The sequence below is a fragment of the Gadus chalcogrammus genome, chromosome 14, assembly GCF_026213295.1.
Source record: "Gadus chalcogrammus isolate NIFS_2021 chromosome 14, NIFS_Gcha_1.0, whole genome shotgun sequence".
In the NCBI taxonomy this organism is placed as follows: Eukaryota; Metazoa; Chordata; class Actinopteri; order Gadiformes; family Gadidae; genus Gadus; species Gadus chalcogrammus.
In genome coordinates, this window is record NC_079425.1 from 27,133,865 (window position 1) to 27,148,939 (window position 15,075).

Sequence of the window (15,075 nt, forward strand, 5' to 3'; positions counted from 1 at the left end):
TAATGTTCGCTCGGTGAATGTGAAGGATGTTTGGTTTGATAGTTACGACGAAGAGGGAACGCTCCGTTCACTTGCATGGACAGAGTGTCTGGATGCTAAGCAACCTCAACGTCTTGGCGGACTATTTCTCTGCTGATCAACACTACGAATGCTGGAAACACACCAGACACACCATGTGAAGTTATTTAACCCGATTATTGTTATTTATATCAGAGATTATTTAATCGAACCCGATCTAAGCTCTATCACCCAAACACGGCGGCGTTTGGGGTTCCTACCTCGGACTCCAGCGCAGCCACGGCCGACAACTATCTTTATTCTGGGTGGAAATAGCAGTGGTGTATAAAGTACTCAAAAGCCATACTTAAGTAAGAGTACAGATACCTTACTGGAAAATTACTTAAGTAAAAGTAAAAGTCACCTTTTAGAATAGTACTTCAGTAAAAGTATTAAAGTATCTGATCTTTACTGTACTTAAGTATCAAAAGTACTTTTCTGATATTAAATGTACTTAAGTACTGAAAGTAAAAGTACAAGTAACCGTTATCGAAACTCCTCCCTATAACTGCCCTCGTCCAATCATGCCTTAGCACTAACTGGCTAGATAGATACCTCGCCAGAGATGGAATAAGAATAAATAATCTTTATAGGTTATTAGCTAGCTTGAAATATTATATACAAATATTACCCAGCGGTGAAAGAACCTTACTAGTTTAAAATGTTGTGCTGGTGGTATTTATTTTGAGGTCGTGAAGTTTCTAATTTTTTGATTGAGACCTGTATGATTTTGCTTCGATTATTGTTGTTTCCCCTTCGTTGTTGATCTTTTTTGAAAACATCCTTCCACTGCATATTGCAGTCCATTTTGCCATGATCTGGATGCTGTTGCGGAGTTACTCCAAAAAAAAATCACTGACACTGACAGATATCGTAGCCCGACCTATTATCCCGCAAGCGCTGGTACACGTTACTTAATATTGATTTTGGTGTCATCCAGGATCGCGAATTTTCGGAAAACTTAAGTCCCTGCCCAAAAAGGGTATTTAAATTAGCTTTGTAGCAAAAATGGCACATATACAGCGTATTGAAGTGTATAAGATAGTGTTGTAATACTGCGTGTACAAACCAGCCTGATACAAATAGTAGAATTTTGATAGCCCTTGCCCTCGTCCTAGCCATGCATTTGTGTGTTGACAGTCGTAGGAGTTTTGATCGACGTAGCAACAGTAACTAAGCAAGGGGGCTTTGCGAACGTGCGCTGGGACAGCTGATTCGCCAAACAGGCTCGCAGTCTGTGTTCTACCACAGTCCCCGACGTTATTCTCATATCTCTCATGATTCTTTATTTTTTTTCTAAAGATGAGTTGATTTTGTAACGAGTAACGAAGGTTTCAAGGGAAATGTAGCGGAGTAAAAGTATCAGTTTTCTTCGCAAAATGTAGCGAAGTAAAAGTAAAAGTACAGAGAAATATAAGTAGTAAAGTAAAGTACAAATATCCAAAAAAACTACTTAAGTACAGTAACGAAGTATTTCTACTTCGCTACTATACAACACTGGGAAATAGTGACATAGTTACGCCATTAAATGCGTTTATGGAAACATTTTAAGCGAGAAATGTGCATTTTACTTTCATAATGTTCGCTCGGTGAATGTGAAGGATGTTTGGTTTGATAGTTATGACGAAGAGGGAACGCTCCGTTCCATTGCATGGACTGAGTGTCTGGATGCTAAGCAACCTCAACGTCTTGGCGGACTATTTCTCTGCTGATCAACACTACGAATGCTGGAAACACACCAGACACACCATGTGAAGTTATTTAACCCGATTATTGTTATTTATATCAGAGATTATTTAATCTAACCCGATCTAAGCTCTATCACCCAAACACGGCGGCGTTTGGGGTTCCTACCTCGGACTCCAGCGCAGCCACGGCCGACAACTATCTTTATTCTTGGTGGAAATAGTAACATAGTTACGCCATTAAATGCGTTTATGGAAACATTTTTAGCGAGAAATGTGCATTTTACTTTCATAATGTTCGCTCGGTGAATGTGAAGGCTGTTTGGTTTGATAGTTATGACGAAGAGGGAACGCTCCGTTCACTTGCATGGACATGGACTCATCTAGCTGCGTTGGCGCGTTAACGCGTTGGAAGCGTTGAACCGAGTAACCACCCCACAATGATCAAGTGTCAGGTTAGGCGCGTTACTCGCGTTATCCAACGCGAGTAACGCGTTTGGTGTGGCCGCACCGCGCGTTTGGTGTGGCCGCACCGTTAAGGGCAACTTTTTTTAGAAACTGCTTGTTTGTCAACAACGGAGAATGGCCGTACATCATCAGCAATGAAAACACCAATAAACTTGGTTGTGGCATTTGCATTTATGAATTCACAGACATGTGCTGTTGAAATAGTGTCGTGAGCTGGGTCACATGTTAAAGTGCTGTACGTAGACACGGAGAGCGCTCTCCGTAGCCCCTCTGCGTAGCTTACGTGCGCATCCAATATTTTTTAACTATCCATCGACGCAACGGAGACGGCTGTGATTGGTCCTTTAACAAAATCATTTCCGGAATCACTTCTCCGGTTTAACTTTGCATCTTATTTACTTTGTACATTGTTTACTTTGAACATTAAGGACCAATAAAACACCAAATAAGATTTGAAAAGCTTTGGGAGTTTATTTACAACACTGCTTACATGGTTTGTAGTCAACATATAAGATCGTTCGGGCGGCGAATTGCGAATGCTCGAGGGGTCTCCGTATTTACGGAGTCGGATTACTGGGTCGGAGTAGTATACTTTGGCTAAACGGTCCGGGGGGAACTCCGACCTCAAGTTTTAAATTCTGCATCGCAAAACAAGCCTTTACATTCACCATATTAACGCTATGGACACCGCATTCACGAACCGCGGTCCACCTCTGTAACCACACCGAAGTGCCTGTACCGTGACGGTTTGGTACAAATACGGGTATCGTTACACCCCTAGTCGGCTCTGGAGGGGAACGCAGAGGATGAGTTGGTTAAGACTTTCACATGGGCCTGGAGGTACAGAAAGTATCATCCAGCAATCCTGCTCCCTAATGTTCTTATTTATATTAAAAGGTCTCCATGTTCTACACACATTTTAAGGTGAAAGGTCTGGAAGTAAGCTTCCATCATCGAGGGGACTTTCCCCTTTGCCTTATGAGGTGTGTGTACTTCTACCAATACAGGTTCCAATGCAGTTTCTACGGATAACAAGTGGTTCACGGTCTGTAATCCAGGCATCCCAATCTACACCTCTGATCCAATGATCCCATCCTACCAGGTAGGTGCGGCTGGCCACCAGCAGGGCCCCAGCCCCCAGGCGCTGGGCCACCAAGGCTTTACGGCTGATGTTACACTCTCCGCTCCGCACCACCAGAGCGCTCCCGTTCAACAGGGCGGGGCTGATCTCCGGGGGGACGGAGGACGGGTCACACAGCGTGGTGGTGCTCAGGTTCAGCAGCGGGAACAGAATCTGACCAGAGAGCAGGGGGAGTGGTAGTTATGAACACGGGTCAGTACTAAGAGTGGTAATGAACACGGGTCAGAGAGTGGTTATGAACACGGATCAGAGAGTGGTTATGAACACGGGTCAGTAGTAAGAATGGATATGAACACGGGTCAGTACTATGAGAGGTTATGAGCACAGGTCAGTACTAAGAGAGGTTATGAACACGGGTTAGTACTAAGAGAGGTTATGAACAAGGGTCAGTACTAGATAGATAGATAGATAGATAGATAAATACTTTAATAATCCCAGAGGGAAATTATTTTTGTCACGAACTCCAGATATACATACACAAATAAATAAATAAATATTAAGAATAAAATATAATATAAAATATAACATATATATCCATATCCATATATATATACATACACACACACATATATACAGTGGGGCAAAAAAGTATTTAGTCAGCCACCAATTGTGCAAGTTCTCCCACTTAAAAAGATGAGAGAGGCCTGTAATTTTTATCATAGGTATACCTCAGCTATGAGAGACAAAATGAAAAAAAAAATCTAGAAAATCACATTGTCTGATTTTTAAAGAATTTATTTGCAAATTATGGTGGAAAATAAGTATTTGGTCAATAACAAAAGGTCATCTCAATACTTTGTTACATGCCCTTTGTTGGCAATGACAGAGGTCAAACGTTTTCTGTAAGTCTTTACAAGGTTTTCACACACTGCTGCTGGTATTTTGGCCCATTCCTCCATGCAGATCTCCTCTAGAGCAGTGATGTTTTTGGACCTTCGCTGGGCAACACAGACTTTCAACTCCCTCCAAAGATTTTCTATGGGGTTGAGATCTGGAGACTGGCTAGGCCACTCCAGGACCTTGAAATGCTTCTTACGAAGCCACTCCTTCGTTGCCCGGGCGGTGTGTTTGGGGTCATTGTCATGCTGAAAGACCCAGCCACGTTTCATCTTCAGTGCCCTTGCTGATGGAAGGAGGTTTTCACTCAAAATCTCACGATACATGGCCCCATTCATTCTTTCCGTCACACGGATTAGACGTCCTGGTCCCTTGGCAGAAAAACAGCCCCAAAGCATGATGTTTCCACCCCCATGCTTCACTGTAGGTATGGTGTTCTTTGGATGCAACTCAGCATTCTTTCTCCTCCAAACACGACGAGTTGAGTTTTTACCAAAAAGTTCTATTTTGGTTTCATCTGACCATAAGACATTCTCCCAATCCTGTTCTGGATCATCCAAATGCTCTCTAGCAAACTTCAAACGGGCCCGGACATGCACTGGCTTTAGCAGGGGGACACGTCTGGCACTGCAGGATTTGAGTCCCTGGCAGCGTAGTGTGTTAGTGATGGTAGCCTTTGTTACTTTGGTCCCAGCTCTCTGGAGGTCATTCACTAGGTCCTCCCGTGTGGTTCTGGGATTTTTGTTCACCGTTCTTGTGATCATTTTGACCCCACGGGGTGAGATCTTGCGTGGAACCCCAGATCGAGGGAGATTATCAGTGGTCTTGTATGTCTTCCATTTCCTAATAATTGCTCCCACAGTTGATTTCTTCACACCAAGCTGCTTACCTATTGCAGATTCAGACTTCCCAGCCTGGTGCAGGTCTACAATTGTGTTTCTGGTGTCCTTTGACAGCTCTTTGGTCTTGGCCATAGTGGAGTTTGGAGTGTGACTGTTTGTGGTTGTGGACAGGTGTCTTTTATACTGATAAGGCGTTCAAACAGGTGCCATTAATACAGGTAACGAGTGGAGGACAGAGGAGCCTCTTAAAGAAGAAGTTACAGGTCTGTGACAGCCACAAATCTTGCTGATTTGTAGGTGACCAAATACTTATTTTCCACCATAATTTGCAAATAAATTCTTAAAAAAATCAGACAATGTGATTTTTCTGGATTTTTTTTTTCATTTTATCTCTCATAGCTGAGGTATACCTATGAAAAAAAAAAAATTACAGGCCTCTCATCTTTTTAAGTGGGAGAACTTGCACAATTGGTGGCTTACTAAATACTTTTTTGCCCCACTGTGTGTATATATATATATATATATATATATATATATATATATATATATATATATATATATATACATACATACATACATACATACATACATACAACATAAATACACAAAAGATAAAACCTAAGAAAAACAAATAACAAATTTAAGGACAATATAAATATATATACAACACCATATATACATACATATACACACATACATACATATATACATACATTACACATATATATATACATATATATATATATATACACATACACATACATACATAAAAGACAGCACTGTACAAAAATAATTGTACAGTATTGTGCAAAAGGTGCAAGAATTATAGTCCTTGTTTGAGGTCAGAGATTACAGAGAGGGACGTTGTCTGACATTCTAAGGGAGGCGTTGTAAAGTTTAATGGCCACAGGCAGGAAAGATTTCCTGTGGCGCTCTGTGGTGCATCTGGGTGAGAGGAATCTCCTGCTGAAGGTGTGTCGTAGAGAGGGTGTGAGACATTGTCCAAGATGGACTGAAGCCTGGACAGCATCCTCCTCTCTGCCACGGTCGTCAGGGTGTCCAGTTCCTCCCCCACAACATCACCGGCCCTCCTAATCAGTCTTTCAGTTGGTGTCTGCAACCCTCATCCCACTGCCCCAGCATGTGACAGCGAAGAAGATTGCACTGGCTACAACAGACTCATAAAACATCCTCAGCATCGTCCGGCAGATGTTAAAGGACCTCAGCCTCCTGAGGCAAAAGAGTCGGCTTTGGCCTTTTTTGTAGACAGCCTCGGCGTTTCTAGTCCAGTCCAACTTGTTATTAAAGTACACCCCCAGGTACTTGTATTCCTCAATACTAAGAGAGGTTATGAACACCGGTTAGTACTAAGAGTCACGTTGAGGTTCTACTCACGGCTTGGTCCAGACTTCTGGCCAGAGGCGTCCAGCTCTGATTGTACACCAGGCAGTACTCCTTCTGAACGCCTCCATAGGAAAGGTGCAAGATCGCCTCCTGACAGTTCATCTATGAGGATAAATACGTGCAGTCATTATTGAGAAGTCAATGCTTTATATAATTATAAATAGCCATTTCAATCGATTTCATGTCTGTGGTGCTCCGCATAGCAGCGGAGTTGAGTGGGAAACGGAAGTGAAAGTAGAATAGAGCCAGTAGGGTGTTGTTCTCCATTAGGCCCTCGGTTCACTACTGAACCGTAGAGAGACACCTTGTTTAGGAACCCGTAGTTTAACTACTGAACCAGTGAGGGGTACATCTACAGTTACTTTCACTTTGAGGTGAACCTGTTGTCATGTTTCCTCTCATGTTGTCATGTTTCCGCTCATGTTGTCATGTTTCCTCTCATGTTTCTACTGTTGTCATGTTACATTGTTGTCATGTTTTTAACATAGGGGCATTCCATCAAAGTCGTTAACGAAGGCGGCGCTTTGTTGATTAAGCCCGGTTAGAACTAACGCCAACTTCCACTTGAGGCTAAAGCCGTTCCATCAACGGAGAGGATGTTATCGAAAGGATATGACAAGCCCTGGAATGTGTGTAGTTTTTCGCTCCAACCACTTGATGGAGACGCACCTAATTCGAAATTCCTTTTTGCAGACTTTCTAAAGATTCGCATCACCTTTTAGATGGAAACGTGACTACTGATTGGCGCGCACTCTCTTCTCTAGAATCTGTGGTGTAAACATAAAAAATGCAACATTCCATTAATTCAGTATCATTCAAACCCAGAGGCTGGGCATTGACACACGGCTATTGCGGAGAGCTTGGTCTTGATCAGGGGTCAGCAACCTTTTCAACATGCATTGCCAGTTTGACATTTTCTCGTTAATGAGTGTGCCTTGAGCAACAATATATTAAAAATTAAGTTGAATTATGACACAGCAACCAAAAACATTTCCAGAAGACTTGGAATTGTACTATTTCCATATAGTCCACAATCATGCATCAACAATATGAAAAAGAATGTGGTTGTTATATATGCAACAAGGGTAATCAGCGTAATTTAACACTGCTGTGGCTTTTTATGGGTAAAGAAGCAACGGTGAAGGACCGTACTAAACGCCCTATCCATTGTATGGGTCTGTAAAATGCTAATCAGATCAATCAAATGTATTTATTAAGCACCTTTAATAAAAAGGTAATTGGTTGGGGGGAGATCTTATGTTTTATGTATGTTTTTGACATGCCTGTCTACGCTTCAAAGTCTGCAACAGCGCCCCCTGGGGTCACACTTTTCGGTGGTTCGCAGAATTCGGTGGAACAGGTGTTACACAGGAATGATTCCAGTGGTGAGGGGGAGGCTAATGCGCGTGCATGTGTCGAACACCTATGAGACACCTCATCAGCGCGTGACACCTCATCATCAAGCCGGCCACGCGCCGGTGTGCGCATTTCACGCGCGTAAATTGCCGCGCCTAGCACCAATAGGAAGCGGCGCGCTGCAGCACCGTTGTGATCTAAATATGGCGTCGTCACCGCAAAGTTAACACTGAATCATCATAAAACCTTCTTCATTGTCATCATCGTCATATCCTAATCATCATCGCAATCATCATTATAGATGACTATTGGATTTGACTGTAGAACTTTGGTCGTGTTTAATGCAGCATCAACGCAGCAACAAAGTGTAAATAATGGATTCCGAGTTCCTATACTAGGCATTATGATGGTGGTCCTCTGCGTAGTGCAGTGAAGTATAGTTAGTAGAGATGCGTGGAATAGCTATAATGTCATCCCGATTTTGAGTTGCGTGTTCCGCGTCCTGACAAAAAGCCTGTCGGCTCGCTAAAAATATAATTTGTGAGTTTCCCGCTTGTCTTGTCAATAAATTAACCTAGTTATTATTTAATTATTTTTTATTTCTAATTTGTCTGCGATGAACGAATCGGGTAAATTAGGGTTGAAATTGTGTAGTCTGAACCAGCCATAAACAAGCAGCAGCAGCAGCACCATTGTGCAAGTTCCCTACTAGACTAAACAAGACTCGTAATGATAGGTAAAAACAATAGTTCATTAAAGCAGCAATTGTGAGGTAGAAAAAAATAAAAATAAAACATAAAGTGCTCGCTGTTGTGTCCACTACCTGATTACATCACTAGGTGGCTCTACTGTTATGTAGTGTGTTGTGGTACTAGAGAAGAAGTAGAGAACACATGTAGAGATAGGCTAGGGAGTTAGACCTACAGTACTGTGCTACGTGCTTACCTTCAATATAATTACACTTGAACGTATGTCGTCTCCTGTGCTTATTACTACTTGCAACATAACAAATTGGCGACGAGGAACTTACTCACGTTACTTTTGACTGCTACAGCGCCTTTCCCCGATTTTTTTCTGCCTGCGCCGGGGGAGCCCGCCGTTCCATTCAAGGTTTGGGAACAAATGTTCAAGAACTACTGCTTGGTCATCGATGTGGATGGACTAAACTGGACTGAGGCAAGACAACGTGCCCTTTTGCTTCACTGCTTCGGAACAGAGGGACAAATGCACTTGCTAATGTTTCCAATGTTAAGTTCCTTGGGGTTTTTATTGACCATAAGCTCAATTGGAAAAAACACATATCACAGGTGTCCAATAAATTGGCTAGAAACATTGGGGTTATTAGACGAGTAAGACACGTGCTGTCAAGGAAAATTTGTATGGATTTATATTACTGCCTTATTTATCCCTTTATATCCTATGGTAATATAGTATGGGCTAGTACATACAAAACCAGTGTAAATTCGATTTTTCTGTTACAGAAAAAAATTGTTAGATCTGTAACCAACTCCAGTTGGGACGCTCATAGTGCTCCATTATTTCGGAATCTGGAGTTGCTAAGCATATATGATGTGAATACTCTTCAGATCGGCACTTTCTTTTCCAGTTTTTCAATAATTGACTTCCTTCTTCTTTTAACAGTTTTTTTAAAACCAGGTCACAGATCCATAGTCATCAGACCAGATCTGTAGATCTCCTTCACCGGCAATTTTTCAGAACAAATCTGGGACAGTTTTCTATTAGGGACAGAGGTCCAGTCGTTTGGAACAGTTTTCCAGCTACTCTACGTAAACACTCATCTTTAGCTACTTTCAAAAAATATCTTAAAATGTACCTAATTTTAAAAGCCTATGATAATATGATAAACTGAATGTATGCTGTATTGTCTTTTTGCTTGTTAGTTATATCTTTACTTTGCTTTTTTACTTTTACTCAAATGTATTCTCATTTTTGTAAAATGACTTTGTAGTTGTTTTATCTCTATTATTGTACTTTTGTTTGTCTTTTTTTTTCTTTTACTTTATTTTCTTTACCTTATTGTATTTTAATGTCAGGTGGACATCCTTAATAAGCCCTTCAGGGTTTCTTTTGTCCCACCCGTGCATCTATGTATGTCTATGCAAATCTTCTTGCCTTTTTTAATCTTGTTTATTTGCACAAATAAAAACTAAACTAAACTAAACAAAGAATATTTTACACATTGCCGGAGACTGGCAACTGCGATAGCTGTCCTGCATGGCTACTTCACGCCAAAGGTAAACGATGTCGTCGAACAACACATATTTAGAAAACGAGTCCAGCTAGCGGATGAATCAATCATTCAGTACGTGACTGCTTTGCGAAGGTTAGTTGCTACTTTGCTAGCTGTGATTAGGGCTGAACGATTTCAGGAAAAGATTGAATTGCGATTTTTCTGGCAGATATTGCGATTTCGATTTTCTTCATGATTTTCTTCAAATCAAGCTTCAGTGCAATATTCACAATGTACAGTAATATTTACAAACATGACATCATACCATTAAAACATTACATGCTATTACTCTAACTAAAGTTTGCGTCTCTACTTGACGCGTGAACGCACAGTAAAACCGAAAAAAACGTGTCTTTGGCGATCCAGAGATCGCGTTGTCTGAAATCGGGATTTCGATCAGAAAACGATAAATCGTTCAGCCCTAGCTGTGATGACATGATACGTGACCAGCTAGTGGAACATGTTGCAAATCCACGAATCCGAGAAAGACTGTTGCTAAAAGAAAGGTTAACACTGGAGCAGGCTACCACTATTGCTAGTCAGATGGAGTCAGCTGGAGAACAAGCGAAGTGCATGACCAGTGTTAAAAGTAGCTTTCCTGTACATGCAGTCCAAGTTCAAGGAAAAGGGAAGAGTAGACAGTAGGGATGGGCGTGAGGAATCGATTACTCGAGTACTCCTCGTTACAAATGAACTCGGTTGGTGGACAGGCAAACTCGAGTTTGCATATACACACACAAACAAAGTTTTCTGAAGCAAATGTATACATTTTCTGTCGGCGCCACTAACGCATGCCGTTGGCACAAAGCAAATGAAATGTATCCATTTCTGTGTGGGGCGTTCCGTGCCGTGTGCAGGCACGCCAGAATTCAAAAAGTTAAGAGATGGCGGTCAAAGCAAAGCGCAGCGGAGAATTGAAATACTTTAAAGAAATAGGAGATCATAAGGTGAAATGTAAAATATGCCAAGCGAAATCGAGCTACCAGAAAGTACTATGCGGCAACATATGCTCCTGAAACACAACGGTGAGTTCGGGAAAGCAGACCCGCAGCAACCAAGTGTGTCGGCTATTTTCACCGCCGCAAGACGCAGCTTTAATCCCGGCCGTGTAGAGAAGATCACAACGCTGAGTATTTCCATAGTCCATTTGCTGCCGTTTTATTTGCAGCTTTAAATTATATGCAATGGTTAGGCTTAGGGATGCAAACAATTAATCGATTATCGATTAATTGTCGATAAGAGATTACTCGATTAAAATAAATTACTTGCAATTAATCGCATTTTAACCCGTAATTCCCCAACCATCCACGTGAGGGCGCGCTTGACTCCAGACGTACTTGACGCACACGCGGGAACACAAGCGGGATCACAAGCGAAGCAGAACAAGACAAACGAAAAGCGGGACACTACTAGCTGTGTTCGAAATCTTTCCTTATCATGGATGTAGTGCACTAAATAGGGTGCACGCCATTTTCTAGGGTGTTCGAATTCTCAGTGGTCCACTATATAGGGCACTATATAGTGGACTTAAAATAGGGTACATACGATGTTCCCTACATGTTACTCCCGTATACCACAATGCAATGCGGTTGTATTTTTCCAGGGGAGAAGAAGAAGCCGAATAACCGCGAAAACAAATACATTTAATGATGGAGTCTCCGGCTTTCGTTTAGAAACAATTTATTTGGGATTTAACATAGAATATTTAACATTCAAAATTAATTAAAGAGCCCATGCCATTAAAATCACATTTTTCCTGTTGTTTGTTAAATAACATAGGTCTGAATAAGTTTGTGAGCTGTGGTAAGTTTGAAATCTATGCAGTTTGTCTGCTGAATGCAATAGGCAATGAAAGGAAAAAGGCAGAAGAAATGAGCCAATCTGGATAAGGTGACACTGTGACGTAGCGTTGTCAAACTATTTTTCATGGCCCTGCCCACTTGGTTGGTTCGTAACCACCCACAAGAATTCTGAAGGAGTCGTGATTAAGCTAGTGCTAAATGCTAATACGTGTATGGTAGTTGCTTAGTTCGTAGTAACAGGCTAGTTACAGAATTTTGAATGCAATGGCAGAACGACATCGAAGTGCCGCGAGGCACCACCGCCGCGAAGCACCACCGCCCGGCAGCTGGCAGCCGGGCGGTGGTGCCTTGCGCCGGCAGAAGGCAGCAGGCAGCGCGCGGTTCTGTCTACTACAGATTGATGTGGAAGTGGAAGAACCAGAGACGTCGGAGAACCCGACGAAGTCCTTTGGGATTCATTATATCGTCTGGACGTGCACACAGCTTTTGGCCGTGATAATATGTATTATTTGATATAGATATCTATGTATTATATGATATTATTTATATATAGAGCTCCAGGACTGTAACGCAAGTGTTGTACACTTCCTTGTTATTTGGATAACCGTTCTGCTGTTGGTGTGATGGCGCATAACACGTCGGACTCTCGTCTCTGGTATTTCTACAACGAGACTCGTAGTGGGGGTTATCTCAGCCATGGCCAAGGGATTGTTGACCGCGGTCGTCTCCCGCCGGAGTCTCGCTGCCGATGGACCACCGCCGCTTCAGGAGGCGGTGATTAGCGCTGACCGCTGCCGAGGCGGTGGGAAGCAGGGCTCAAGCGGGATACATTCGCGGCCAACAATCCCCTTCTCCTCCATGTCGTGGTTCATGTACTTCAGGGAGTCAAAGCCAAAGTTCCTTCCCCCAATTCATTCTCAACCATGGCTGCGATAACCCCCACTATGAGTCTCGTTGTAGAAATACCAGAGACGAGAGTCCGACGTGTAATGCGCCATCACACCAACAGCAGAACGGTTATCCAAATAACAAGGAAGTGTACAACACTTGCGTTAGAGTCCTGGGGCTCTACATCTAAATAATATCATATAATACATAGATATCTATATCAAATAATACATATTATCACGGCCAAAATCTGTGTGCACCTCCAGACGATATAATGAATCACAAAGGACTTCGTCGGGTTCTCCGACGTCTCTGGTTCTTCCACTTCCACATCAATCTGAAGAAGACGCGGTCGTTTGAGATTCATAATAGCCTATCGTCTGGAGGCTCACACAGCTTTTGGCCGTGATAATATATATTATATATTATATGATATAGATATCTATGCATAATATGGGTTTCTAAGAGCCATTGCGATACATCCACCGTAAACAGAGCGCATGGTACCGTGGCTACAAGCTGCTCAGGGCCAGGTGATAATATATATTATATGATATAGATATCTATGTATAATATGGGTTTCTAAGAGCCATTGCGATACATCCACCGTAAACTGAGCGCATGGTACCGTGGCTACAAGCTGCTCAGGGCCAGGTGATAATATATATTATATTATATTACATAGATATCTATGTATAATATGGGTTTCTACAAGCCATTGCGATACATCCACCGTAAACAGCGCATGGTACTGTGGCTACAAGCTGCTCAGGGCCACACCCCCACCCCCCTCCTTGACCTGCCTTGACACGCCCACCGTAACCAGAGCGAATGGTACTGTGGCTACAAGCTGCTCAGGGCCACACCCCCACCCCCCTCCTTGACCTGCCTTGACACGCCCACCGAAACAGCGCGTTTGGGGGAAGCTCAATGAGCGACTAGTTCGGAGTGGCTGTAACTCTGCACCACGGCTGAATTTCGGGGACGTCTTTGAATAATGTGTTTGTGGCCCACTAATACCTATATTAAAGCATCCATAAAATAGCATGGCATGGGATCTTTAAACAAGGAAATGTAACATTCAACATCAATACAACCTCCAGATTTCGTCATGAGTGCCCGGTTTGTTTACTTGATGTGGGCGCATCTGTCTGCGTCACACAAATACCCGGCGCATTTACTGACGCAAATGACGTTTAGAAATGTTCAGCGTAGTGTCCGAATTCTCGTTCCCTATTCCCTATATAGTGCACTATATCATGTACACTATATAGGGAATAGGGAACGAGTGTATAGGGAACGATTTCGAACACAGCTAGTGACACGATGAAGAGGGCAAAACGGAGTGCAGTATGGAGCCACTTTAAGTTGGTTAATGACGACAAAGACGCCAAATGCACAATATGTGGAAGTATTTTGACAAATGTACTTATTGTAAGTCGCTTTGGATAAAAACGTCTCCTAAATGCCCTAAATGTAAATGTATTTTAAAGTACAACAACTAAACGACTTCGTTGAATTACCACCTAAATGTGTCACATTCAGAAGGAAATTCAGCTTCTCAGAAGAATTGCCGCTTATCAATTAATCGATCATCGATCGATAAGATGAAACAACTATCGATTAATGAATTATTCGATAATTTGCATCCCTAGTTAGGCTACTTGTTTCGTTTTTTTTTTAAAAACTGTTACAAGCCTTGGTTCGACGTGATTTAAATTGTGAGACGCATATTTATTTTTGTAAGGAAAAAAGTGTTTTGAACGTTTGCAAAAATAAATAATGAATACTCTGATAACTCTGACTGTTTTGATTGAGAATAAGCATTACATGTTTGGTTGGTAATATTGCCGGTCATCATCGGGCCTATTCCTGCTGCAGATGCGTTGCATTCTAAAAATAGATTTGATTAAACGAGTACTCGATTGATCCTCGAGGAATTCCTTCGATCACTCGAGTTTGGTATTTACTACTCGTGCCCATCCCTAGTAGACAGCCATACAGGAATGCACGTTCAGGCTCATCTGCAAGTCATTCTACCGCCAGTTACACTGGCGGTAGAATGAGCCAAAACATGAGCCAGTTAGGGCGGCAGTAGCTCAGGTGGTAGAGTGGGTTGCCTGGTAACCTGAAGGTTGTTGGTTCGATCCCCGGCTTCAACAAGCAGAGTGTCGAGGTGTCTTTGACAAAGCACCTAACCCTGACTGATGTCGCGATGTGTTGTCGACTCCAGACATCCTGCTGATGCTGGAACAGAGACTTCCAACTCTCCAGCAGAAGCGCCCCAAGGCCATGAAATGCGCGGAGCGGGAAAAAATGATGATTAGTCACTGCCCATGTTTTC

General features: G+C 42.4%; 1 protein-coding gene across 3 annotated transcripts in view; it reads right to left on the reverse strand.

The window, feature by feature from the left end:
• zgc:123258 (uncharacterized protein LOC641502 homolog) overlaps positions 1–15,075 on the reverse strand; it is a 37,711-nt gene that overhangs the window by 12,841 nt on the left and 9,795 nt on the right. For all 3 annotated transcript variants that reach the window (XM_056607203.1, XM_056607202.1, XM_056607204.1), the window contains exons 2-3: positions 6,426–6,536; positions 3,310–3,504 (exon numbers count right to left, since the gene is read on the reverse strand). In XM_056607203.1, coding sequence (XP_056463178.1) covers positions 3,310–3,504; positions 6,426–6,536 — 306 coding nt within the window. The remainder of the gene's footprint in view (positions 1–3,309; positions 3,505–6,425; positions 6,537–15,075) is intronic.